This window comes from Borostomias antarcticus (genome assembly GCF_949987555.1).
Source record: "Borostomias antarcticus genome assembly, chromosome: 7".
Classification (NCBI taxonomy): domain Eukaryota; kingdom Metazoa; phylum Chordata; class Actinopteri; order Stomiiformes; family Stomiidae; genus Borostomias; species Borostomias antarcticus.
In genome coordinates, this window is record NC_140240.1 from 7,179,432 (window position 1) to 7,201,367 (window position 21,936).

The 21,936-nt window shown below is 42.5% G+C and overlaps 3 protein-coding genes across 6 annotated transcripts in view; 2 read left to right on the forward strand and 1 right to left on the reverse strand.

Moving 5' to 3' along the window:
* The window catches only part of phactr3b (phosphatase and actin regulator 3b), a 32,517-nt gene extending 24,555 nt beyond the window's left edge, over positions 1–7,962 (forward strand). For all 4 annotated transcript variants that reach the window (XM_084440552.1, XM_084440553.1, XM_084440555.1 and 1 more), the window contains 5 exons: positions 4,320–4,375; positions 5,958–6,019; positions 6,249–6,389; positions 6,861–6,937; positions 7,388–7,962. In XM_084440552.1, coding sequence (XP_084296678.1) covers positions 4,320–4,375; positions 5,958–6,019; positions 6,249–6,389; positions 6,861–6,937; positions 7,388–7,403 — 352 coding nt within the window. In that variant the 3' untranslated portion in view covers positions 7,404–7,962. The remainder of the gene's footprint in view (positions 1–4,319; positions 4,376–5,957; positions 6,020–6,248; positions 6,390–6,860; positions 6,938–7,387) is intronic.
* Positions 7,963–10,864: 2,902 nt separating this feature from the next.
* On the reverse strand, positions 10,865–11,677 carry ppp1r3db (protein phosphatase 1, regulatory subunit 3Db; the record flags this gene model as incomplete). The annotated part of the gene is made up of 1 exon (XM_084441007.1): positions 10,865–11,677. The coding sequence occupies one exon, from the start codon at positions 11,675–11,677 to the stop codon at positions 10,865–10,867; it is 813 nt and encodes a 270-aa protein (XP_084297133.1).
* A 6,741-nt stretch (positions 11,678–18,418) lies between these two features.
* On the forward strand, positions 18,419–19,939 carry pdrg1 (p53 and DNA-damage regulated 1). Its single transcript, XM_084441151.1, has 6 exons — positions 18,419–18,530; positions 18,763–18,838; positions 18,943–19,017; positions 19,135–19,215; positions 19,362–19,474; positions 19,618–19,939. The coding sequence occupies exons 1-5, from the start codon at positions 18,441–18,443 to the stop codon at positions 19,442–19,444; spliced, it is 405 nt and encodes a 134-aa protein (XP_084297277.1). The 5' UTR covers positions 18,419–18,440; the 3' UTR covers positions 19,445–19,474; positions 19,618–19,939.
* The last annotated feature ends 1,997 nt before the right edge of the window (positions 19,940–21,936 follow it).

Sequence of the window (21,936 nt, forward strand, 5' to 3'; positions counted from 1 at the left end):
ACGCCCACTGCTCCAGAGGTCCTAATTAACCATGTGCTCAGTGGGTTTTTGTTCTTTCTGATATTCAACCTTGCAACCTCCAATTACAACTTCAGATGTCAAGATGTTGCTGCTACCATTCAGTGAAAATGCAGAGGTTTTATTTTATTGTTGTACCAGTCAGTGTTGAAGGATCATAGATCGACAGAGATTAAATCTAGTGACTACATGTTTGACTTTTACATATTTCCAGCACTTTGAAATTGTCTGACAATGAAAAATGCTTTATAAGTAAAACAAATGATTTATCATTATTCATATGGTATATATAAAGTACTGTGCAAAAGTCTTAGCCCCCCTAAGAAAATTGTTTAAAGCTAAATTGTTTAAAGCTTATCTGTACAGTAAGTGTTTGCTCATAAACACACTATATAACATTACAGTCATTACAAATAAACATTAAATAATAATAAAATCTGTTATCCTGCAAGAAGCTTGGGAAGCATTTACCACAGGACTAGTAAAATGACACAGCAGTGTACCAAAGATAATTTTATGTTCTAAGGGAGGCCACACAAAATAACTCATATTTTGGTCCATGATTCAATAAAGGTTATTTTTGAATCCCTAGAGTGCCTCAGATTCTCTTCAGACTGCCAACCTACACCATGGACAGATACTGTTGTTTTTTATTCTTAAGATATTTGTATTACTTTTTAGTATTAATGTTTATTTGTGTTAATTGTAATGTTTTATAGGGTTAGGGTTAGGGTACAATACTACCGGTATAACACCTATAGTGTTTTTACAAGTAAATAAACACTTTCTGCCTAGATAAATAGCTTTAAACATACTTAGGTAGTGGCCTAAGACTATTGTGGTACTGTATATATATCTAATTTTAAAATTGTATTATTCATTCCCAAAATCGGATCTGGCCCACCAATTAGTAGTAAATGTTTGTTCTTCAATTAGAAATTGATTGATGGAAAGTTTTGTTTTGTAACAGGCATAATGTTTCAGTTTAGATAACTGTTACGAGCTTCTGTCGGCTTTAACTAGTTTGGGCAGTATATAAATGGTAGGCTATTTCTATCGGTCAAATTCTGTGTTTAAGTGTTCAAGGTATTAATGGTAAATGGACTGCACTTATATAGCACTTTTCCACCTTAGCGGCACTCAAAGCGCTTTACAATGGCCTCTCATTCACCCATTCACACACACACTCACACACCAATGGTGGTAGCTGCCATGCAAGGTGCTAACCTGCTCATTGGGAGCAATTTGTGGTTAAGTGTCTTGCCCAAGGACACTTCGACATGTGGACAGTTGGAGCTGGGATTCGAACCACTGACCCTTCGATCACTGAACAACCCGCTCTACCAACTGAGCTACAGCCGCCCCCAGTTCATAAGTTAACCATTTCCATTGCTTTATATAATTATATCTCAATTGTATTATAACACTATGATTGTTATGATTGTCATTTCTATCAATTACTTTAGACCCTCTGAGATACAGAGGTGACAGCTCATGTGCTGTCACATTGTTGGCACAGGTGACCACTAGTCAATGCATTTGAAGTTGGGTTCCTGGTGTGCCCTCAGTAGGTTGTCCCAGACCAGACACATGCCTGCCTCCCTGATCTGTGGACCTTTTGTAAAGACCAGTCACAGGGTCAAACAAGTAACTGGATTAAAGATTTATGCTTAACCTTACATGAAGCTGGTTTCATGTCTGGGCCTTTGAATATATCTGATTCATCTTTTATCCAATAGCACAACTGGCCTTTGAACAAGCTACAGTAGGCCTACATGTAAATAATATAGTGCTAAACATGATAGCGTGTACTGTATGACCCTCAAAAGCAATTAATAATGCACATAAAGTAATTAGTACCTTGGATTAGTACCACTAGAGAACAGTAGGGTCATGTGCGATAGAGGGAACAAGCGTGTAGGAGAGACTCTTGCTCTGTCATGATCTGCTAAGAGAGACATTAAGGTCAGGATTCACAAACCCCCAAGGGCTGACGTCAAACCCTCGCCTTTTTTAAATGTTACATAAACACGGAACTTCCGGTGCTCTTGGACGTAAGAGGACTTCTTTAATTGTTCCTGGCAACTGCCCGCCTCAGGGTTTCCGGGCCGGGTCCCCACTGTGGTTCTGGCTCTCAGACGGCAGCGAGCAATGGTGCTACGGCCTCAGACCACATCACCATGCTGCCCCGGGAGACGGGACAGGCCATTAAGGCACACCTCAGTGGGCAGCCCGTGGCTCCCGACTCATCCCATTAAACCTCCACTTCCACTGGCTGACACTCCCATCAGCCCTAGCTCCTGAAGCGAGCTCATTGCTTTGACATACTGGTAAGTCGCCCAACAAGTCAGGGACTTTCATGTTGGAGCGGAGAGTGAGGAACCCTCTGTAACTTCAGACGGTCCATCTGAATGGGCCGGGCTATTGACCATCTCCATGCCCTGATTTGTACCACTTTCACTCCAAGTGTGCACAGCATATTATCCCTATGATTTTTGCCACTACCTCATAAGATATCTCATCACAAATCTCAGAAAGACTCTAGGGAAAGACTCGGATCTTGGAGACATGTAACAGGTCAGAACTTTGCTCGTTGGTTGTCCCCAGAGTGGAGTGGCCTTGGTTTACCATATAGGCCATCCATTCATCTTGCTGTAATAGGCACATGAAAGCCACTTGGCTCCTGATATCTCCATTTCTCTGCAAGAGCTTCCGTTTTACAAGCCCTTGGGGATCCCAGTCAGAGCTGAGGGCATCAGAGGCTGGGTCTATTTAAGGCTCATATCCCAGATGGTGTGTGTACACCTATTAATTCCAGGACAGGGAACCAAACAGTCAGTGGTCTAAAAATAGCAGAGGTGTAATTTCTCAACATGGCAGGCTGAGGAAATTTAGTCATTCTGTCACCCCATCACCACTGTCCCTTCTGTTCATGGTTTGTCTCTCATCTACTAGAGCCTGGGTACATTGTGTCCACAAAATGGAACCTGATTGGATGATTATAGTGTGTGACTGAGGAGGGAGAGTGGTACGGAGTAGCCACTGGGGACTCACTGATAGGTCCTGTTCTTTAATGAAGATGTTTATTTAGGTGTCCTGACTCCTGAATTGTTTTTTGTGTGTGACATTTTAGTAACCAAATAGGCCTACTATATTCTCAGGCGACGTCCTTAAAGCCCTTTAAAAGCCCTAGAAAAGCCCTTATAGAGCTTTTAATCAGGGTTTAGTTATTAAGCTCCATTTAATGTATTGCAGAACTACAAAAATACAACAAAAACATTAGTGGTATCAAAACATTTATGAATCGTATCCCTAGCCTAGGTCACATGTTCACCATGCGTCACGACCTGGTGCTTCGTGTTTCTGGGTTTGCATCTATCAGTCAGGCAGGGGATTCCCTCGCCCCTCGGCAAGACCTTATTGGTCAGAAACACAATCGCTCCTATTTTTTCCATTAAGTCACAGCGCGACCCAGTGAGTATGACGAGCTGCAAATGACCACAATAGCTATATTAATTGAATGGTTGAGGTTTTAATTCGGAGTGAATGCGTCAAATGGGCATATTTAAATTGCCATATACTACATCCGATAGGACTGAAACTACATTAAACTCTCCGACATTTAAGTGGACAATCTGTTTGTTAATACCGCCTATAATACCGCCTATAATACTGCCTATAGGCTGTTGGAGCTGTTCGGTCTGGCATAGGCATCTGTATTTCTGCAGCAGTTTTCAGCGTGCTCTTGTGCGTGGGAATCTCCCCTCAGCTCCGCCCCTCCAGAAATTATGCGTGGAGTAAAAGGAGAGACGGGCTTTGGCTTTCCAGTACCACACCACTCTGAACAGCGTCAGGTTGCGAGGCAGACTAGAACACTGAGCGCTCCGTATCTGCAGTAGAGACGCACGGATAGGCTATAGGCTACTCTTTTATCAGTCAAATACTACTGATTGTGATACTTAATAAAGGCACATTTACGGTCGCAAATAAGATATTTTAGACATCACTCTGACTTTTGCTCAAAGCATTGGAGAAAAGTAATCTCGCAGAACGGATTTACGCGTTGTAAATCACGCACCTGGATTTTATCCCCGATGTTGGGGTCGTCTCGAGTTAGTAAACGAAGTCGGGCTTTAGACTCAAGATGGGACTCTGTATTTTCTTTTAGAATGTGTAGATCGTGGTGCCCAACACACACTCTTCGGCATATAACGTGCTAGTGCAAGATTGCAAGAGACTTTGCCTTGGAGGAGAAAGAGGATCACAATGGTCCAAAACGTGATTCTGGTGTTTTTCCGTAGGAGACTCAGCCAGAGGCCAGCTGTTGAAGAGCTGGAAAGTCGGAACATCCTTAAACGTAAGTATTTGTTTGGTGTGATGTGATGGAGGAGGAACTGATACTGCTTAAATCAAGTTTTGAAGTTATTTTCTGTAATAGCCTACTGGGTTTAAATGGGCAGAACACTGGTATGTTTTATTTAAATTTGATATAGTAGGCTACCTAGGATGTGGCATAATCATCATTTTATAAACCCTTTAATACATACATGGTCATGGTGAAAATATGTTTTATATTAAGTTCTCCTTTTTAAACACTAGCATATTTAGACATTAAAAAACGTTTTACAAAAAATTTAAAAAAATTAGCATGAAAAACATCAACTTATCACTTATATATAAATTACATCATTCAATTGTAATTTTAGAAAAAACAAACTTCGTCATCATCATAGGCTGGGCTAAATGGCAGTTTCTCTGTGTGCACACTAATCCCGTGGGCGTTGCACCACTAAACAATTTATCTAAAAGCATCAGTGAAACTACTACATAGCCCGGGTGACCCCTCACCCAGGCTCGGGGTGGTAAAAGGATAGCCCCTCGGCCCCGAGCCGGGGGGGAGAGAGGACAATAACAATTATCCCAAATGATGAAGAAGAAGAAGAAGAAGAAGAAGTAAAACTACCTAGATGAAGCCCATATTTCACTGTGGACTATCCTGTGTGACTGTTGGGGGGGATTTTGCTTACTAAGCTAAGACCTCCATGCCTCTATCTTCAGTGACACCTGTGAGACCTGCTCTGGCCATAAGCAGCTGTCCCATGTTGTTACTGCCACTCTCCCTCCTCAGGGCTACAAGCACATGCAAAACACAGACGCTCCGGACACAAGACAAGACTAGCTGTAAGATAAATAGATGAATACTTCACTAGGTCCATGAGGCATGCCATGGATAGTCATGTGCTGCCCCAAATAATAGTAAAGTGATATTTAGGCTCTGAATTCTGAAAGTCATTGGTGTCTCACGTGGGCTGTTTGTTCTAAACAGAGAGGATTGATTAATTCTGGGTAGGGTGACACGTGCCATCTGCACCCTCCCTTAATCCAGCTTGTTGTATTAGATTAAAAAGAGAAAAAAGGAAAGCAAAAAACAAAAACAAATGAACTCTGTATGCAAGCAGCATCAAGTAAGCCTGGGCTGCTGTCTAATAAAAGTGAATCCATTTAGTACCCAAATCCGTCAATGCAGTGGTCCCTTAACTGACAAGACAGACCGACATGCAGGCAGGCAGACAGACAGATGCACACACCATTCATATTTAAAAGCTTGAAGCCAGTCTCTGTTCCTTGTCGGGGAGGGGGGGGGGGGAGTGAAACAGACATACTGGCATCGTTTTCACACAGTCCTGATCTGTCCACAGGTCATGGTCATATTGTACCCTGCTGAAATTGGATTTATCCACATTATCATGACCATTGGCTGCATATAGCATTACTTCTGTATCACCTCGGCAAATGTATATAAATGTTCTATACACTAGCAGAATCTGCAGACAGAAAAAAGGGGTTTTCAAAAAATACATCTTTACTACTGACGCTGTACTTTCCTCACTCACCTTGCATGTGTGCTAACATGTCTCATCTCTCTTGGTGTCTTACAGAGAGAAATGACCAGACAGAACAAGAGGAGAGGAGGGAAATTAAACAGAGGCTGAACAGGAAGGTAAGCATCACATAGACCTTGAGGATTCTAATGAAGCCTCATCTCACAACCTGTACACATGTACCGCACGCTACACAGCCTGTTTCTCCTCTCTTCTCTTCACAGTGACATTCTCCTAAAGTTAACTGGGGATAAGATGTTACAAAATGACATTCACAGTAATATGATCTTGGTTGACTTATCCAATTCAAAATATCGCTCCCCCCCCCCCCCCCCCTTGTGCCACCAGCTGAACCAGCGGCCCACAGTCGATGAACTACGAGACAGAAAGATCCTCATTCGTTTCAGTGACTATGTGGAGGTGGCGAAAGCTCAGGATTATGACAGGCGTGCTGACAAACCCTGGACCAGACTGTCAGCTTCTGACAAGGTATGCCCGAGAATACCGCCTGCTGAATACTGCTCTCAATCACTCCACTGTTTAGACTTCTAGAGTTGAATTTTCATTGGAAACAGTGATTAAGTGCATGTCTAAGCCATGGGGAAATAGACAATGAGCTATTGGAACTGTACACTCTCTCTCTCTAACAAGCTCATCTTGAACTCTCATGCGGTCACCATCTTTGAGTCTGGTTTAAAAAGAACAATAATGCCATAATTGGTCAATTTAATTCTCTATGAAACACATATGCCTTTTCATCTTATGTTTTCTCACACAATATTAAAACGGGTCAGAACTACAGCAGTAGCTTCAGTCAGATGTTTTCTGGCTATAGAACAGGGTGTCATCTCATAGTTCTGTTTCCATTGAAATGGCATCAGTGTCACCACCTGATTACCTGCATTTACTCTACTGAGTCCCACCTGGGTGCTAAACATGTTGTTGTTTTGTGTTCCACAGGCAGCAATACGAAAGGAGCTGAACGAGTTTAAAAGCAACGAGATGGAGGTTCATTCTTCAAGCAAGCACCTGACAAGGTCAGTTCACGTTTTGTTTTGATGTGTGTTGGTCAGTTTGCCTCTGACAATAGGCTACAGTACGTGAATATGTACTGCACTCTACTGCACTCAACCGCACTAAGCAGTGTTGTGCTATGCTGAGCTGTGCAGGGTTCGGCCACATATAGCTGCATCCTCCCCTCTGGAGAAGAGAAATCTGCAAACTTTAGCATATCCTGACAAATATAATGAATGTCTGCACAGATTTAGCTCACGTTTTGCTTACCTCAAACCTAACTATAGCTCAAAGAAAGTGCCTGCCATGTCCTGAATTAGCCTGGGTTTTGCTTATGCAGGAGCCAACTAAAGAGGGCGGCTCGCTCCAGAGAGCACTGTCCATTGAGCTATTAATAGAGCTCTGATTGATGAAGTCCTGGGATGTGGTCAGCGGAGCCTGTATTCACAGTGTCCTTCCTCACTGTCCCATAGGTTCCATCGCCCTTAGCAAGGTTTCTTCTGTGAAGACTTGCTGATATCTGGTTCTGTCAGTGAAGACTGCAAGGAAGAGTCTTCCAGCGCCCCCGGCCCATGGTCTCTGAGTGTCCTGATATTTGGGCGCAGTAGTGAACCGTGGAGGCTATGTCTCTAGAGTCGACGCTGCCCGCCGTGGAGGCGCATGCTGCAAGCTCCACGTCTGCTCAGAGGAACATCTTCTTCTTCTACCTTCTTTTTACATCTCAGGAGGAGCAGGGGAGACAAGGTCATATTCGCCATGCAGAGACTTTTTTTATTTATTTAAACAAGACTCTTTCGAAAGACGGCCTTTTTGGATGCCAGAGGAGAGATGTGCATGTTGTGACGGTTTGACCAACTAAACCTTTCCCCCTCAAGTAACGTCGGTAGCCACACCTCAGGCGTTGTGGGCTCTCACTGAGGCTGAGTGAATTTCATATCAACTGTGTAAGTGTTGTTCTTAAGAGGAAACCTTGTCTGTACACAAGACAAAATCCCTTTGTAAGCACTATTTATTGTCTGCACAATACAAGTTTTGAATTTTTAAGAAACTTTTGTTTGTCTTTTTTAAAGTGTTTGTATTGGGGGATGGGGGGTGGGGGTGATCAAATCACTGTCTCTGACAATGCATTACCAAAAATGAATTTAAGTAAGACTTAGAAATAGCTCAGATATAAGATCTTGAAGGCTATGTTGATAGAGTACACATTTTGTCTAAAGCTCAGACAGTTGTACCAAAGTAGCTGTTACTGGAAACCAAGCCACGAATATTTTCACATCATATACTGTATAGTACGTGGTTTCTTGCACCATTTCTTTCGTATGGTTTAATAATCACTGAAAACGTTGCCCTCCTTCTCAAGTTCATAGTAATTGAGCGAAGCTAGCTTTACTGTACAGATGTGTCCCAGCAGGTGCACTTTTGTCTGAGTCTGCGTCTGGCACCCTGCGCCGTCCTGGCAGTGCATCAGAGAGCAGGTTGGTGGTTTACGGGAGCTTACGAGGATGCTGCGTCACATTGCTCTCCACTCAGGCCACTTACTAAACATGGGTTGTCAAAAATTGATAATTACAACTACCACCATGCAACACAGGAGTATAATTATTCACAAGATAAGTTAATATTTTTGTAAAAAAAACTTTGTGACTGCTTTTAAAATAAAAGACAGCAGAGTAACATACACAAAACAGTATAAGAATTGTAAATATGGCAATGCTGTTTTAGTAACATTTCACAGGACAGAATATGTAATTTTAAGCCATTCAGCTTGGTACTGTACTTGAACAGATGGCACTTTCAGGATGATAGCTACTGTACCCCCAGACCCCTCGCTGACTGGACTAATGTACAGTACGGTCTCCAACCAGACCTCCCAGCGCAGGTTGTGGGCAATTCTCCAGAGGATCATCTGAGTTGTGGAGGTGAGTGGGAGGGAGGAAGCGAGAGAGGCTCTATGGTGTGGGAGGGATATCCTGACCTTAGGGTGTCCATCAGTATTCATGTCAGCAAAGGTGATGGCCAAGTAGAAGGACACACACACACACACACACCACATTATTCTCAGTGATATTTGGCCAATTGGAGAAAGAACCTGTGGCTAATTAAAGTGTTAAGTCATCATTAATCATTGTCAAAACAACGAAATAATTAAACTAATTAAAAGCAGCTATATTCAGCTTCATTTGGGGGGGGCTGGTTTATGTGTCCCTGGAACCGGTACAATATACATCCAATCAGTCATAAACATCCCAGTTCCAAGGATCCACGTCAGTCGAGTGTCATGTTTTAGGCCTTAATTGGGGTTCTTTTACAAAATCACCAGCAGTAAGCATTGGACGACAACCAAGAATGGGAATGTGATGGCCACGTAATGACGCGGAGGAAGCATGGCTTTTTTTTGTCTCTGCCAATGTCTCCTCAGCTTTCACTAGACGGGGAAGTCCCCTCCGCATACACACGCATACAGTACACACACACACACACATACAGACACACTAGACATAAGCACTGAAGAGCTATTTTAATGTTAAAAAATGAAAATTCAATGTCTATCACCATAGAGAAATCCCTGAGAATCATAGGCTAAGGTTTATAAAATTGTATGCAGATAGTAAATTAAGTTCATTTTGCAGATGTGGTCACACATTTGAATATAGGACTCATAATCAGAACCTGCCACATGGATAATGTTTGTTTCGTGAATTGAGTATATGATGATCTCAGACTACAGGTCAGGTTACTCCAGTCACAAAATCTTTTTAAACCACGGCTCTGCTCCTTGATCTTCTCCCTCCCAGTTATGACCCAGTGGACCTCATCTCTGCATAATCAAATGGTCTGTCTTCCCTCTGTCATAGGAAAACAGTGAAAGAGCTGCAATCTCACTTGATCTGCCTCAGCAATTCAGCTATGCTCTCATGGGATGAGGTAATTGAAAGGTATTGAAAAGTGCAAAAGACAAATGTACTGTCATAACTAAACATAGAGCATAAACACAGAGCTTGTAATTTATCTTTGCAACATAAGAAAAGGATGTTAGTGGAAATGAAGGCTTGGGGCACTGCTGCCATCTAGTGACTAGAAACAGTTATAGAACAGATACAGAAAGCTAGTACAGCGTAAACAAGAGATAAACTACATTAGTGAAATGACATTCGGGCCGTCACTTGTGATTTGATTTCTGTCACACAGCTAAAGTGTAATGATTATCTTCATCAATATAAAATCAGCATATCACCTCCACTTTATAACAACAACAAAGTAAAGGCTGGGTTAATTCTAATCTGAAGATCAGGATATAACACCTCATGTTTATATCACAGCATGTGCTCCACCTCCTACTACAGTTGCACTATAAAAAGACACATGACAGAAGATGCTATGTGCCACTAGTATAGCTGTCAGAGTCATGGAAACTGTGGAAGAAAGGTCAAGAATGTCTGTATTTTTTAAAAGTCAATTACATGAATAGAACCAATATCACTGCACCCCCCCCCACCACCACACACACACACACACACACACACACACACACACACACACACACACACACACACACAACTACTGTACCAAACTGTAACAAATAATTATTGTAGTGCTCTTAGAGAGGCTAGAGATTACTGTAAGTGAGATACACACACAGAAGGAGAAAAGAAAAACATGACTGTACAGGAGTAAAAATACAGCCGAGCACACTACAAACCGGTTTAACTAGATTCTATCTAACATGCCAGTCACTGTGATTTATTATAATTGTTACACACAATCCCAGTCTACTACATCTGCAACTAGTGTTAACAAATGCACAATTTGAAGTTGACATTTTCTAAATATCTACTAAGAAGGTTCCAAAAGTAAGAGGTGCATATCACAAAATACTATTTATACTAAGCACATAAGTGGAAATACATCAGGTTATGTGTGTGGATGTCATGGAACTCCAATGTGTCCATTTACGTAAAATGCACCATGCTGTCCTCACACTCCCTTGGGACAGTCAGCTTGTAGCTATGGCATGATAACTTGTAATTGCACCCTTCGTTATTATCCCAGTAGTCACACCCTTGTACTCTGTAGCAGATGGCAAACTCCAAGATGGCTCCAGGCTGTAAAATGAAGGGTGGGACTGGGAGGCGAAAGCGGAAGATGTCTGATTCTTGCCCATCAGTCCAATGTAAGGTCGACACCCAGCAGGCATTTGCATGTGCATGGCTTCGCCAGTTGGTGAAAGAGTAATGCACTCTGACCTCTTTCTCATAGGCCAAGTTAAGGACTTGTGCAATGCCAATTATTCCCAGCTCAGAGCACAGGACCTGCTCCAGACACACTTTTTGGCTGCATAGGCGCTTCAGGAAACAAGGCTGGGCTCCCATGTTGTCAGGGAAGCAAGGCTTGAAGTAGGGCAGGGATAACTCTAATGGCTTCCCCGATGCCACCTCTGAGCTCATCAGCAGCCTGGAGATGACATGAGGGGGTATCAAAGGGTCCTCGCCCACTTTGAACACCCTGACCTCCTCCAGCTCGAAGCCCAGTGAGTCTACGAAGCGCACCTGCAGGCTTCTGGGGCTCTTCCTCCTCTCCGTGGATGAGGGCAAGGATTGGGCCCGTCTCCTCATGGCGGGCTTTGTCGGTGGGTCGCAGGAGAGGCTGCGCCCAAAAACTGGCTCCCTGATTGGAGGAGGTCGGGGGCTAGGAGGACGTATCCTGACTGGTGCTTTCACAGGTTCAGGTTTGGGATCATATATGTCCCTCAAACGGATGGTCATTTTGGGCCTGGATACACTACTAAATCCGCTGGTGAATTGCATTCCTGCTCCAATCTGCCCTGGAGAAGCTTCCTCTGTCCACTGTGCACCAGCCTTGTCCTTGCTCATCACAGCACAGCAATAAACCTATAGAGGCAGAGAAATAAACATAAGGCACATTTGCAGAACATTTCAACTGCTCAACTTAGGCCATAGGTAGGCTATTAGGATGCTGTCAGATATTGTAAACATTTGGCGTGCACAATTTAGTGTAAACAAGACTCTCTCTTACCCTAGTTCCCGTCAAAACGTCTTTAACTGGCAACCAATCTGGATCCACTGCTGCTGGAGGTGGTTGTTTGTTTACCCCTATAGCCTACTGAAAACACTGACCTCATCTCAGGTGAAATGTGCCTCCACTGGTAGCTTAGGCTACCTATGAGTTTGAGAACCTAGTTTTGTGAACGAGAAGTATTTTTCGACACACAATAAATATGTATGTAACTGCACTCAGGCTATCCGACACCCAAAACATGACGCATTAAAATAGTCAACCCTTGACATTCAAGAGCTCCCACCAGAACTGTGTCTGTGGATATTTATAGCAGGTTATTCTATTGGTCTACATGCCTAGGCATCCTAAATCGACGCAATGCAAGAGCGTTTCTGCGTACCATTTGGAGTTGCCCCGTACTGCTACAATTAACAGTGATTAATCCAACCTCTAAGGATCGATAGGGGCCGTTTTTTGACACGCTGTGGCCGTCCTTACGATATTCAATAAGTTATTCAACGCTGTGGGCAGACACTAATGAAAAAAGCATCGCGCTGATATACTGTACATGTAGGCAAATCCCTACGAAAGACTACGTTTCCCATAACACAATGGTTCAAGCGCTCAACAAAATATCTGTAGGGGGGCAAAGGGATGTAATTAAATATAATTCATTTTTCGACATATCGAATTCGCTTCATGGCATATGATTGATTAGGCCTATTTCAAGAGAACATGTTTTTTTGTAAATTAAACGCTGCTCCGTCGGTCGCGGACACGCCCCGCGCTCAATTGTTGTAGCTATATGTCTGGATAAAATACCCACGATGAGCTGAAGAAAACATGTTCGGGAAAACAGCCATAACGTTCTTCGCTTATTTCAAAGGCTCGTTTGTGTAGTTCTTCGATGGGCACAATTCTACAGCAACGCACTAGTGGTTTCTGTAAGGTTTCCTCAAAGCAAAGGGAATTAGCAAACATATCATGGAATGATGAGACTGTGACAAGGTAGGCTATGGTGATTCTACTGTCCCCATTCTATAGATATGTCTATCACCCGCAGCCGATATTCGATCATTAACTTTTCTAATCTTCATCCTAGAATTAGGCTATAGGCTTATGGATCTACAAAATACAGCCCTAACAAATATTACTAGTCATAGTTCATTATTGCTCTCACTTTCCTGTGAATTTTGGTATGTCGTCTGCTGCATAAATGATCTGGGCATATAACATGCCTAACCTTCTCAAATATTCAGAATGTGGATGGTTTCCATAGCACCAAAATGGGGAGGAGAGGTCAGAATGACAAGACACAGAAGTCATTCCAAGCTGAGAGAGAGCTCACAAGTCAAGACCATGTCCAGCCAGTTGATAAAGTAAGTTATGTGGGAGATAGAGTTTTGTGAAATTTATCCGAATCTATAGAAATATGCTATTTAAATTAATAGGAGCATTAACAGTGGTATCTGTGATTGTAGCGGCTACAGGAGAGACAACGAAGGCACAAAGCTAAAAGCCCCTCAACCAAGCAGAACACCTCTCAATTCAGGTGACAATTATTGCAATTAAAGATTGTCTTTCTGATTCATAATTTTGCTCTATTAATGAGATATTTAAAAGATTTCTTTCCCTCCAGCACCCAGGAACAATCAGATGCAAAGCCCCACTTAGTGGCCGCTGCAGTGGATAGGAAGGAGTTGAGAGTCCAGCTAGGCCCTCACAAAGAGCAGAAGGACACAGGTCCCAGGAGAAGCGGACGTGCACCAGCCCCCCACATTAGTCCTCTGTCAGAGCCACGCCCAGACCTACCAAAAGGCCAGACACCAAACCCAGAGACGGTGAAGTTGAGTGAGCATGGAGAGGGCAGTATAGGCAGTGACAGTGACCTCTCAGAGTTAGAGAGACTTCCTGTCCCCTCCTCTCCCTGCGCCCCCCCTCAACTCAACCTGCGGGCTGAGGTCATCGACCCCAATGACTTCCCATCACACAAAGCTAGACAAAGAGGGCAGAGCCACAGCAGTTTCAGTTTTCCAGACTTCTTGCCTCCACCTTTTAATTCCTGGAGTCTGGGGCAGCTGGCCTTGTTCTACAACATGGACGGTAGGGCATCCTCTCGCCCCAGGTCAGTAGGACCGCTGGAGAGGTATCTGGAGCGGCTGCTGCAGCTAGAATGGCGCCAGTTCCAAACGGTTCAGGAGGAAGGTGGTAAATCCAGCGCCACAGTGCTAGCCAGCGGTCATAACAGGCCTCACACTCCGCTTTCAACCCGCCTCAGCTGTCCCAAGAGCATCCTCCAGTGTCAGTGTGCCTTCCCTCGTGTATTCCTCTCCTCCTTGGACAGTCACACTGCCCAACTCTCCGGTTGTTCCTGCACAGCCTGCCGCACCCTCTACACTTCCTGCTGCCGCTCCCACGGCCTCCATCACCAGTCTCGATTCAGTCTGCTGCAGGAGCCCAGGGGTCTGGACTCCGTCCCTCCTAAGAGGAGCTACAGTGAGAGTCGTGCCCACTCGTCGGATAAGAGCATGGCATCTAGGGCCCAAAGGCTTGGGAGTACTGTGAGGGGGAACAACCACCTGAAACACATGCAAGCTTTGGGAAACATTCGCAACCCTGTAACGAGGCACACTAACAGTAATTCTCAGTCTGTTGTCAAGGACTCAAGTGTTGGGACTGAGAGAGAATTGGGTTGTAAAGGTGGGCATGATACACCAAAAGACCACAGACAGGTTGGTCTGAGGATAACTTGTTCTGAGCAGAGAAGAGGTGGAAGTGAGAGGAGAAGAAGCGGGTCTGAACATTTGAGGGGTAGGTCTGAACAAAGGAGGAGTGGATCTGAACGTAGAAGAGCTGCTGTATCAGAGAGACAGGAGCTAAAACCATATGTTATAGGTGCAATAGTAGATCATTTACTTGGGTCCAAGAACGCAACCAGAGTCAAGCCAAATGGAAGGCTGAAACAGGTTGAATTTGTTACAAAGTAATAACTCATGCGTCTTTGATATCCTTATGTGATTATGCAATATGTGAATAGTCATTTCATTATGTCTTTGTCATGAAAAGCTTTGCCACTGTTACTGTCTCTACACTGCCACTGTGTATAACACATGGCAAATAAGAAATACGTTGAACCTGGAGAAGACAAGACATACTTTTTGGCCTGACACAAATTGCACAATATTTTGTAAACTATAAATTTTATATTGAGCAACATTTTTGCTAAATTGTGATGATAAATCCTCAACATTAAAGTTAGTCAGGTTTAGTGTCATGCTGGTCAGGTTGTGATTGCAGTTTTATGAATACTAGGTGCTTACTTATTGATGTTTACTGGCCCCACATGCAATTTTGGATGATGTGATTAGGAATGTAAAAAAATAACACAAAAAACAATACTGATTTTATATTTTGTATTTTTTGAGTTTTTGCCAGTAACACTCATGTGAATAAATTAATGTTTAAACTTGCAATATGTATTAGTCTATAAACTTTATGACACTAGGCCTATGAGGCCTACTATTGTATGTTGTAGTAGTGTGGGTTTTTCCCAAGCCCCCAGGAATCGAAATCTAAAGTGAAGGCCTATTGAACCGCGCCATCTTGGCTAGATTTGTAGTCACTTGGCTATTTCCGGTTACTTTTGACTTGCGCAGTTGAGCTTCTCTGGCCGACGCGCGTCCACGCACGTTCCCGGCTCTCCCCGCTTTGATTTAGCAATGAAAACCGGCTTGCATATTAACCTGTTTTTGTCAAATATATCAATTGGAGAAATTATTTTTTGATCCTGGCATCTTAGTTTTAACAGGTTAAATATAATTGAACATGTTTTGTTTGCTAGTAGATGGTATTCATTCCGTTCGCGATAACGTTATTGCAGCCAGGCTAAATTCCTCCAGGGAGCCAGTGACAGGCGAGTTGAAGAGCTTCACTCCCCGCCAGCAGGAGCTCTGGCCGCGGCTACCGCATCTCGGAAAACCCGCTGAGTTCATGGCTGCTATTTCACACTCGCCCTTGATCAATCCCAATACCGATCCATGGTAACAATGAATCAATCGTTCAGATCAGATCGGAAGTGCTGCATGCATGTTACAACATCATTGTTAGCTTTATTAACATAACCATAGCCTACATTTATCTAGAGAGATAAATGTAGGCTATGGTTATGTTAATAAAGCTAACAATGATGTTGTAACATGCATGCAGCACTTCCGATCTGATCTGAACGATTGATTCATTGTTACCATGGATCGGTATTGGGATTGATCAAGGGCGAATGTGAAATAGCAGCCATGAACTCAGCGGGTTATCCAAGATGCGGTAGCCGCGGCCAATGCTCCTGCTGGCGGGGAGTGAAGCTCTTCAACTCGCCTGTCACTGACTCCCTGGAGGAATTTAGCCTGGCTGCAATAACGTTATCGCGAACGGAATGAATACCATCTACTAGCAAACAAAACATGTTCAATTATATTTAACCTGTTAAAACTAAGATGCCAGGATCAAAAAATAATTTCTCCAATTGATATATTTGACAAAAACAGGTTAATATGCAAGCCGGTTTTCATTGCTAAATCAAAGCGGGGAGAGCAGAGAGAGCCGGGAACGCGCGTCTACATTTCAGATAAATGTGAACTTTTTCGTGGACGCGCGTCGGCCAGAGAAGCTCAACTGCGCAAGTCAAAAGTAACCGGAAGGCCAGAAAAGCACAACTGCGCAAGTCAAAAGTAACCGGAAATAGTCAAATGACTACAAATTTTGCCAAGATGGCGCGGTTCAATAGGGCTTCATTGTTGATAGCGGCCAGTGAATGGAGTGGCTGTATCCAGTTTATATAATACATCCATGGTTTTTCCAATGCAGATCAAACAGCTCACATGTGAGACATCAGTGCCTTAATTTATCCCAGCTTTATTGAAAGGAACCTATAGTATTCGAGGAGAGTGCATGCACTATAATGGTGGCTAAAAGATTGAATAGTCTACTCAACTCCAGATTTCAGGGTAAATTAAAACTAATGGGCCTACATTAAAAGTAAGTTAAATTTACAGCTCATTAGGCCTAGCCTACATTAAAAGTAGGCTACAATATTAGTCTATGACTAGACTTGTGCGCTCAGGTCTCGCACAAGTGTAGACATAATTAACAGCCTATAAGTTCCTAGCTAACCTATGCATCAGACCAAACACATAGATGGCATTATGACAGTGGCAGGCAGTGCATAGCCTATGTTACGTGCATCAACCCAGCCGGCACACGACCGACCTTCAACGTTGAAATATAGTTGGATTAATGTCAGTCGTCGTTTCAACCTTGAAACAATATTGAATGCTCAATGGTTGAAAAAGGTTGATAAAATACTTATAAATCAATGTTGAAATTATGTTGAAGATATGTACGTTGATGTAGGCCTACAACAACGTCAACATGAGGTCTTCAACCTGCCTTATAGCCCTTTAATGCACAATATAAGGTATAAGGTAAAAAGTGGCCCAACAAAGGTTTTGCTTTATATATCTTTGCAATAAATTTATTGTATTGGTCACAAATCCTTATTTTGCGCTTACACGAAGAATGAGATTCGAATTTCCTTTCGTGGACATTTGAGGATGTCATATTATGGACACCGTAGTTTCTTTAGAAATTTTGGTGCGGTGCATCCATGGATGTATTTGGTGCATCGTGTGTTCTATTAATACATCCATGGTGAAGACCTAATGTTTGTCTCGCACTAGCTGGACGTAGCTAGTATCTACATATATACAAGCTGAGAAATGTGCCAGTCATTCCCTTGTTGTCCAACTTTTGCCGCTAGCCTACTTGTAGATTGTAAGGTTACTATATTGTTTAGCTTGCTAGCTGAGTTGGTTTTGCTTTTGTGTTTTAACAGGCTTCATCCTGGGTCGTATTGTGCTGCAGAGGTTGTATGTTTAGAAAGCTAAAAGCTGTTACCAGCTGGCAGATTGACTGTTAATGCCTGTCACAAAATGTGTGTTTGTGTGTGTGCATGCCAGTGCCACAAACACTTATTTTTCACATTATTGTTGGATTTATGTTGTTGCTATTTGTACAGTTGTCATTGTTGCAGCCCCATTCACTGCTGTTGTAGTCCTACATGTGCATCTTGATTCTAATGTAACATAAACTTGTGAAAAGTTCACGCCTTTGTTCTCCGTGGCTACATGATGGAAAATTAATAAGTTGAAACAAAGTTGCAGTTTCAACAGTGATGCAAAGTTGACTCAAATAACTCAATTTACCCGTTGTAAGCCGTTGAAACAAAGTTGGGATTTCAAAGTTGATTCACCTTCCAAATTCAACACATATTCAACAGTGATTGTAAGACCTTAATTCACCCATGTTGAAGAGTAAGATGTTGGAACAACGTCACGATATCATTTCGAAGTTAGAGCCCTACAGTTTGGAATACAGCCAGAATGTATTTCACACGGAACAAATTTTTATCAGTCATAGTATTAGGTGGGATATATTACGTAGTAACACAAATGCAATATGGACGCGGAATCGCACTCGCAGCGCGTTCTGGATTATCTGACTGAAGTTGAAGTGGCTGCAGAGGATGTTCTTGCAAACAAACAACAAGTGATTGCTTTTCGAAATATTTTACTAGTAGCTCAACCGAACGTGATGTATTCTCCAAACAGTTGCCAGTACTTGCAGTTTAATGAAACGGGCTAACGTTACGTTAGCTAGCTAAGCTCCTGCCCCACATTATTTGTGAAACGTTGCCTAGAATAGCCCACGGTGGGTTAGACTACCAAGATGGCTAGCTAGTTTTATTTTCATGTTTATTTATTGCTGCATTTATTTTCAGATCATTGATCTGGACAAAAAGAGAAATGGAAACAGAGAGGCGTTGAATGCATTGCGAAATGAAATGTCATCGCAGGGTGAGTGATCGCTCCTCGAACACCAGGCGTTCCACTAGAGGGGATGTTATTGTTCTTCTCTCAAAATGACTCACTGTGCATGTTCTCTTCTGGCTTTTTTTCAGAGAGAGTGAAGGTTTGCTTTGGAAATATGTTCATAAAGTTTCCCAAAGCGAAGACTAAAGAGATGATTCAAAAAGGTTAACCAGAGCTCCGCAATGGATTGTATTTATCCAATTTTATTCAGTTATTTTCATGCTTTCCATTGTCAAACACTGAAAGAAATACTGAAACAGACTTCTGGTTCTACTGCTTAGACCAATACGAACTAGACAGAGAGATCAATGACCTCCACAAATCCTTGAAAGCAAAGGTAAATCGTCTCAACGAGTTGCAAGGTAAGAACATAATTTAAGACATACAGTACAAGACTGTACAATTGAGTCTTCTTTAGTTGCATACAAAATATTCAAACATTTATTCAAATAATCTATGTATTCCATCTTTTAATGTTTATGTTTTTCTATCTCACTTACATTTTCAGGAAAGCCTGACCTAAGGGGTTACAATTTGTCTCCTCTCTCTAATGATGAGATGAAAGCCATCAACGACCTGTTGAAGAGATGAGACAAGCCCACACACTGGACTGCAAAACAAGTGGGTAGTGCTTGAGCCTCACACTCCGCTTTCCACCCACGTCAGCTGCCCCAAGAGCTTCCTCCTGTATTAGTGTGCCTTCCTTCTTTTATTCCTCTCCTCCCTGGAGTCAATCTGCCCAACTCTCTGGTTTTCCTGCACAGCCTGCTGCCCCCTCTACACTTCCTGCTGCTGCTCCCACGACCTCCACCGTCTCGACTCAGTCTTGTGTGAGGATGGAAGCCCCAGCAAGCACTACATTGTCTTACATACAGCCAATGGTATCTTACAGCTGTTTCAGCTATGCTGCCACATGGTGGCAGTATACACTGGAGAAGTGTACAGCCTGGCAAACTTACTAGACATATGAGGAGTATTAAAGGCATTTAATACAAATCTTTTTTTGGGGTCCTGTAACATTTCGGCATATGATATCCTTTTAACGATGTAGAGACATTTTCTAATATCTCTGATCTTCCTGATGATTTCCCCCGAGGATCAATAAAGGATCTATCTTATCTTGCAATGCAATGTTATTAACTCTTGACATTTACAAGTCTTTACACCAATATATCTCAGGAGGGGAGGCTCGAAGCCCTTCGCTTCTATTTAGGGAGCTGTGATAACACTGCCATGCAATCTAATTAATTAATAATTGACATGGCATCATATGTGTTCAAATATAACTATTTTAGTTTTGAGTTAGTTAGTTTTTAGTAGACAGTGATTTCTATTTGCAGGTTGCTGGCACAAGCATGGGTTTGATTTTTGCACCAAATATGCTCATTTATTCATGGACCATTTTGAGAACAGGTATGTATTCAATCCCTCTGTGAACATGCATCAACCAAAGAAACCAAGGTTGTTTCCTTATAACAGTGACAAGAGTAGCTGTGATGAAGTACAAAAGTGTGACCTTGCTTAATGGTTTTGACCAAAATTTAAAGTTGACATTGGAGTTTAGCCATGAAAAGTTAACCATGTTTTTGGATATGTAAATAATGAAGAATAAGGGTAGTCTATACCAAAAAGAAATACACTTTCACTGGCTACTAGTCTTCATCCTACATCTTTTTGAGAAGAGTGTGTTCCTCCACTGATTTATTTTATTTTATTGATAAATCTGTAGAGATTAAGTTTTGCTATATTTGCTCAAAGAGGGTCCTTGTCTGATGTATTGAGGGGGCTTTTACATTGGCTTGAAATAAGTCTTGTTCTGATTTACTGAAAAAGAGTAACAGAAAAGAGGAGACATTTTCATTAACATGTGTCACCACTCACCACATATTCTCCTACTTTACATAAAGTCAATTTTTAAGAAACATTGGCACATCATGATTTTGGATCCTGAGTTGGCACCAATATTCAAAGATCCTCCCCTTTTTCACTGCGGCAGAGTCAGATGCTTTTAAGTCCACTACTAAACTGCTGACAGACACGGCAAGAAAACTAGGAAGTTTGCCATGGATGGGTCAGGTGGTCTTTCCTCTCAAGCTGTCGAAGACTAGCTCCATTGTGCTGATGGCAAAGTTAAAGCTAGTTATCTTTAGCTACCTTAATGGCTAGCTAGTTATCTTTAGCTACCTTAATGGCTAGCTAGTTATCTTTAGCTACCTAATTCAGGTTATCTTAATAACTAGCTGGGCTACCCACACAAAAGAAAAGGGGCAAACAGGTAATGGGAAGTTGGTCAGCTTGGGCAAAGCTTACCAATGGCAAAATAATTATACACGTTAGCCTAAAGTGTGATAGTGTTCGGCTTAGTAGGCCAAGTAAGACCTCACTTGGCAGCATGTGTTTTCGGGAGAGGACATTGCTGCAGTTACTTTTCTCATTTAAAGTAAAAAATACAGAAGGAATTTACTACTTTAACGTAAATGGTAAATGGACTGCACTTATATAGCGCTTTTCCACCTTAGCGGCACTCAAAGCGCTTTACAATGGCCTCTCATTCACCCATTCACACACACATTCACACACCAATGGCGGTAGCTGCCATGCAAGGTGCTACCCTGCTCATTGGGAGCAATTTGGGGTTAGGTGTCTTGCTCAAGGACACTTCGACATGTGGACAGTTGGAGCTGGGATTCGAACCACTGACCCTTCGATCACTGAACGACCCGCTCTACCAACTGAGCTACAGCCGCCCCACCAATGCATCAAACTTAACATTGATCTGAGTATATTGAATAGAATTTCCTATTTATTTAAGCATAGGCTACTAACTCCTTGGCTTCACTGTGGCCATCAGTGTTGAAATTCTACTGTCAAAAATCAAGAAATGAACCTCGGCAATTCTCTAACGATGGATGCTGGCGTTGAACGCGACCCAACGGCTAATCATTGATGGTTGATGCTGACGCTAACAGGCCCAGTGGAGCCAAGCACGCAGGGGATAAGTCCCCCTCAATATTTAGAACAGGTGCATACATTTTCACTAGAATGCAGGAAATGGAAGTAGCTCCAAATGCCCAAAATTTCCT

Excerpts from the sequence above, each read along its gene's own strand:
- pdrg1 (XM_084441151.1), top strand. The coding sequence starts at position 18,441 with ATGGACGCGGAATCGCACTCGCAGCGCGTTCTGGATTATCTGACTGAA. Across the intron at positions 19,018-19,134 it reads TAAAGAGATGATTCAAAAAG|ACCAATACGAACTAGACAGA; the intron begins GTTAACCAGAGC and ends TCTACTGCTTAG. Across the intron at positions 19,216-19,361 it reads TCGTCTCAACGAGTTGCAAG|GAAAGCCTGACCTAAGGGGT; the intron begins GTAAGAACATAA and ends TTACATTTTCAG.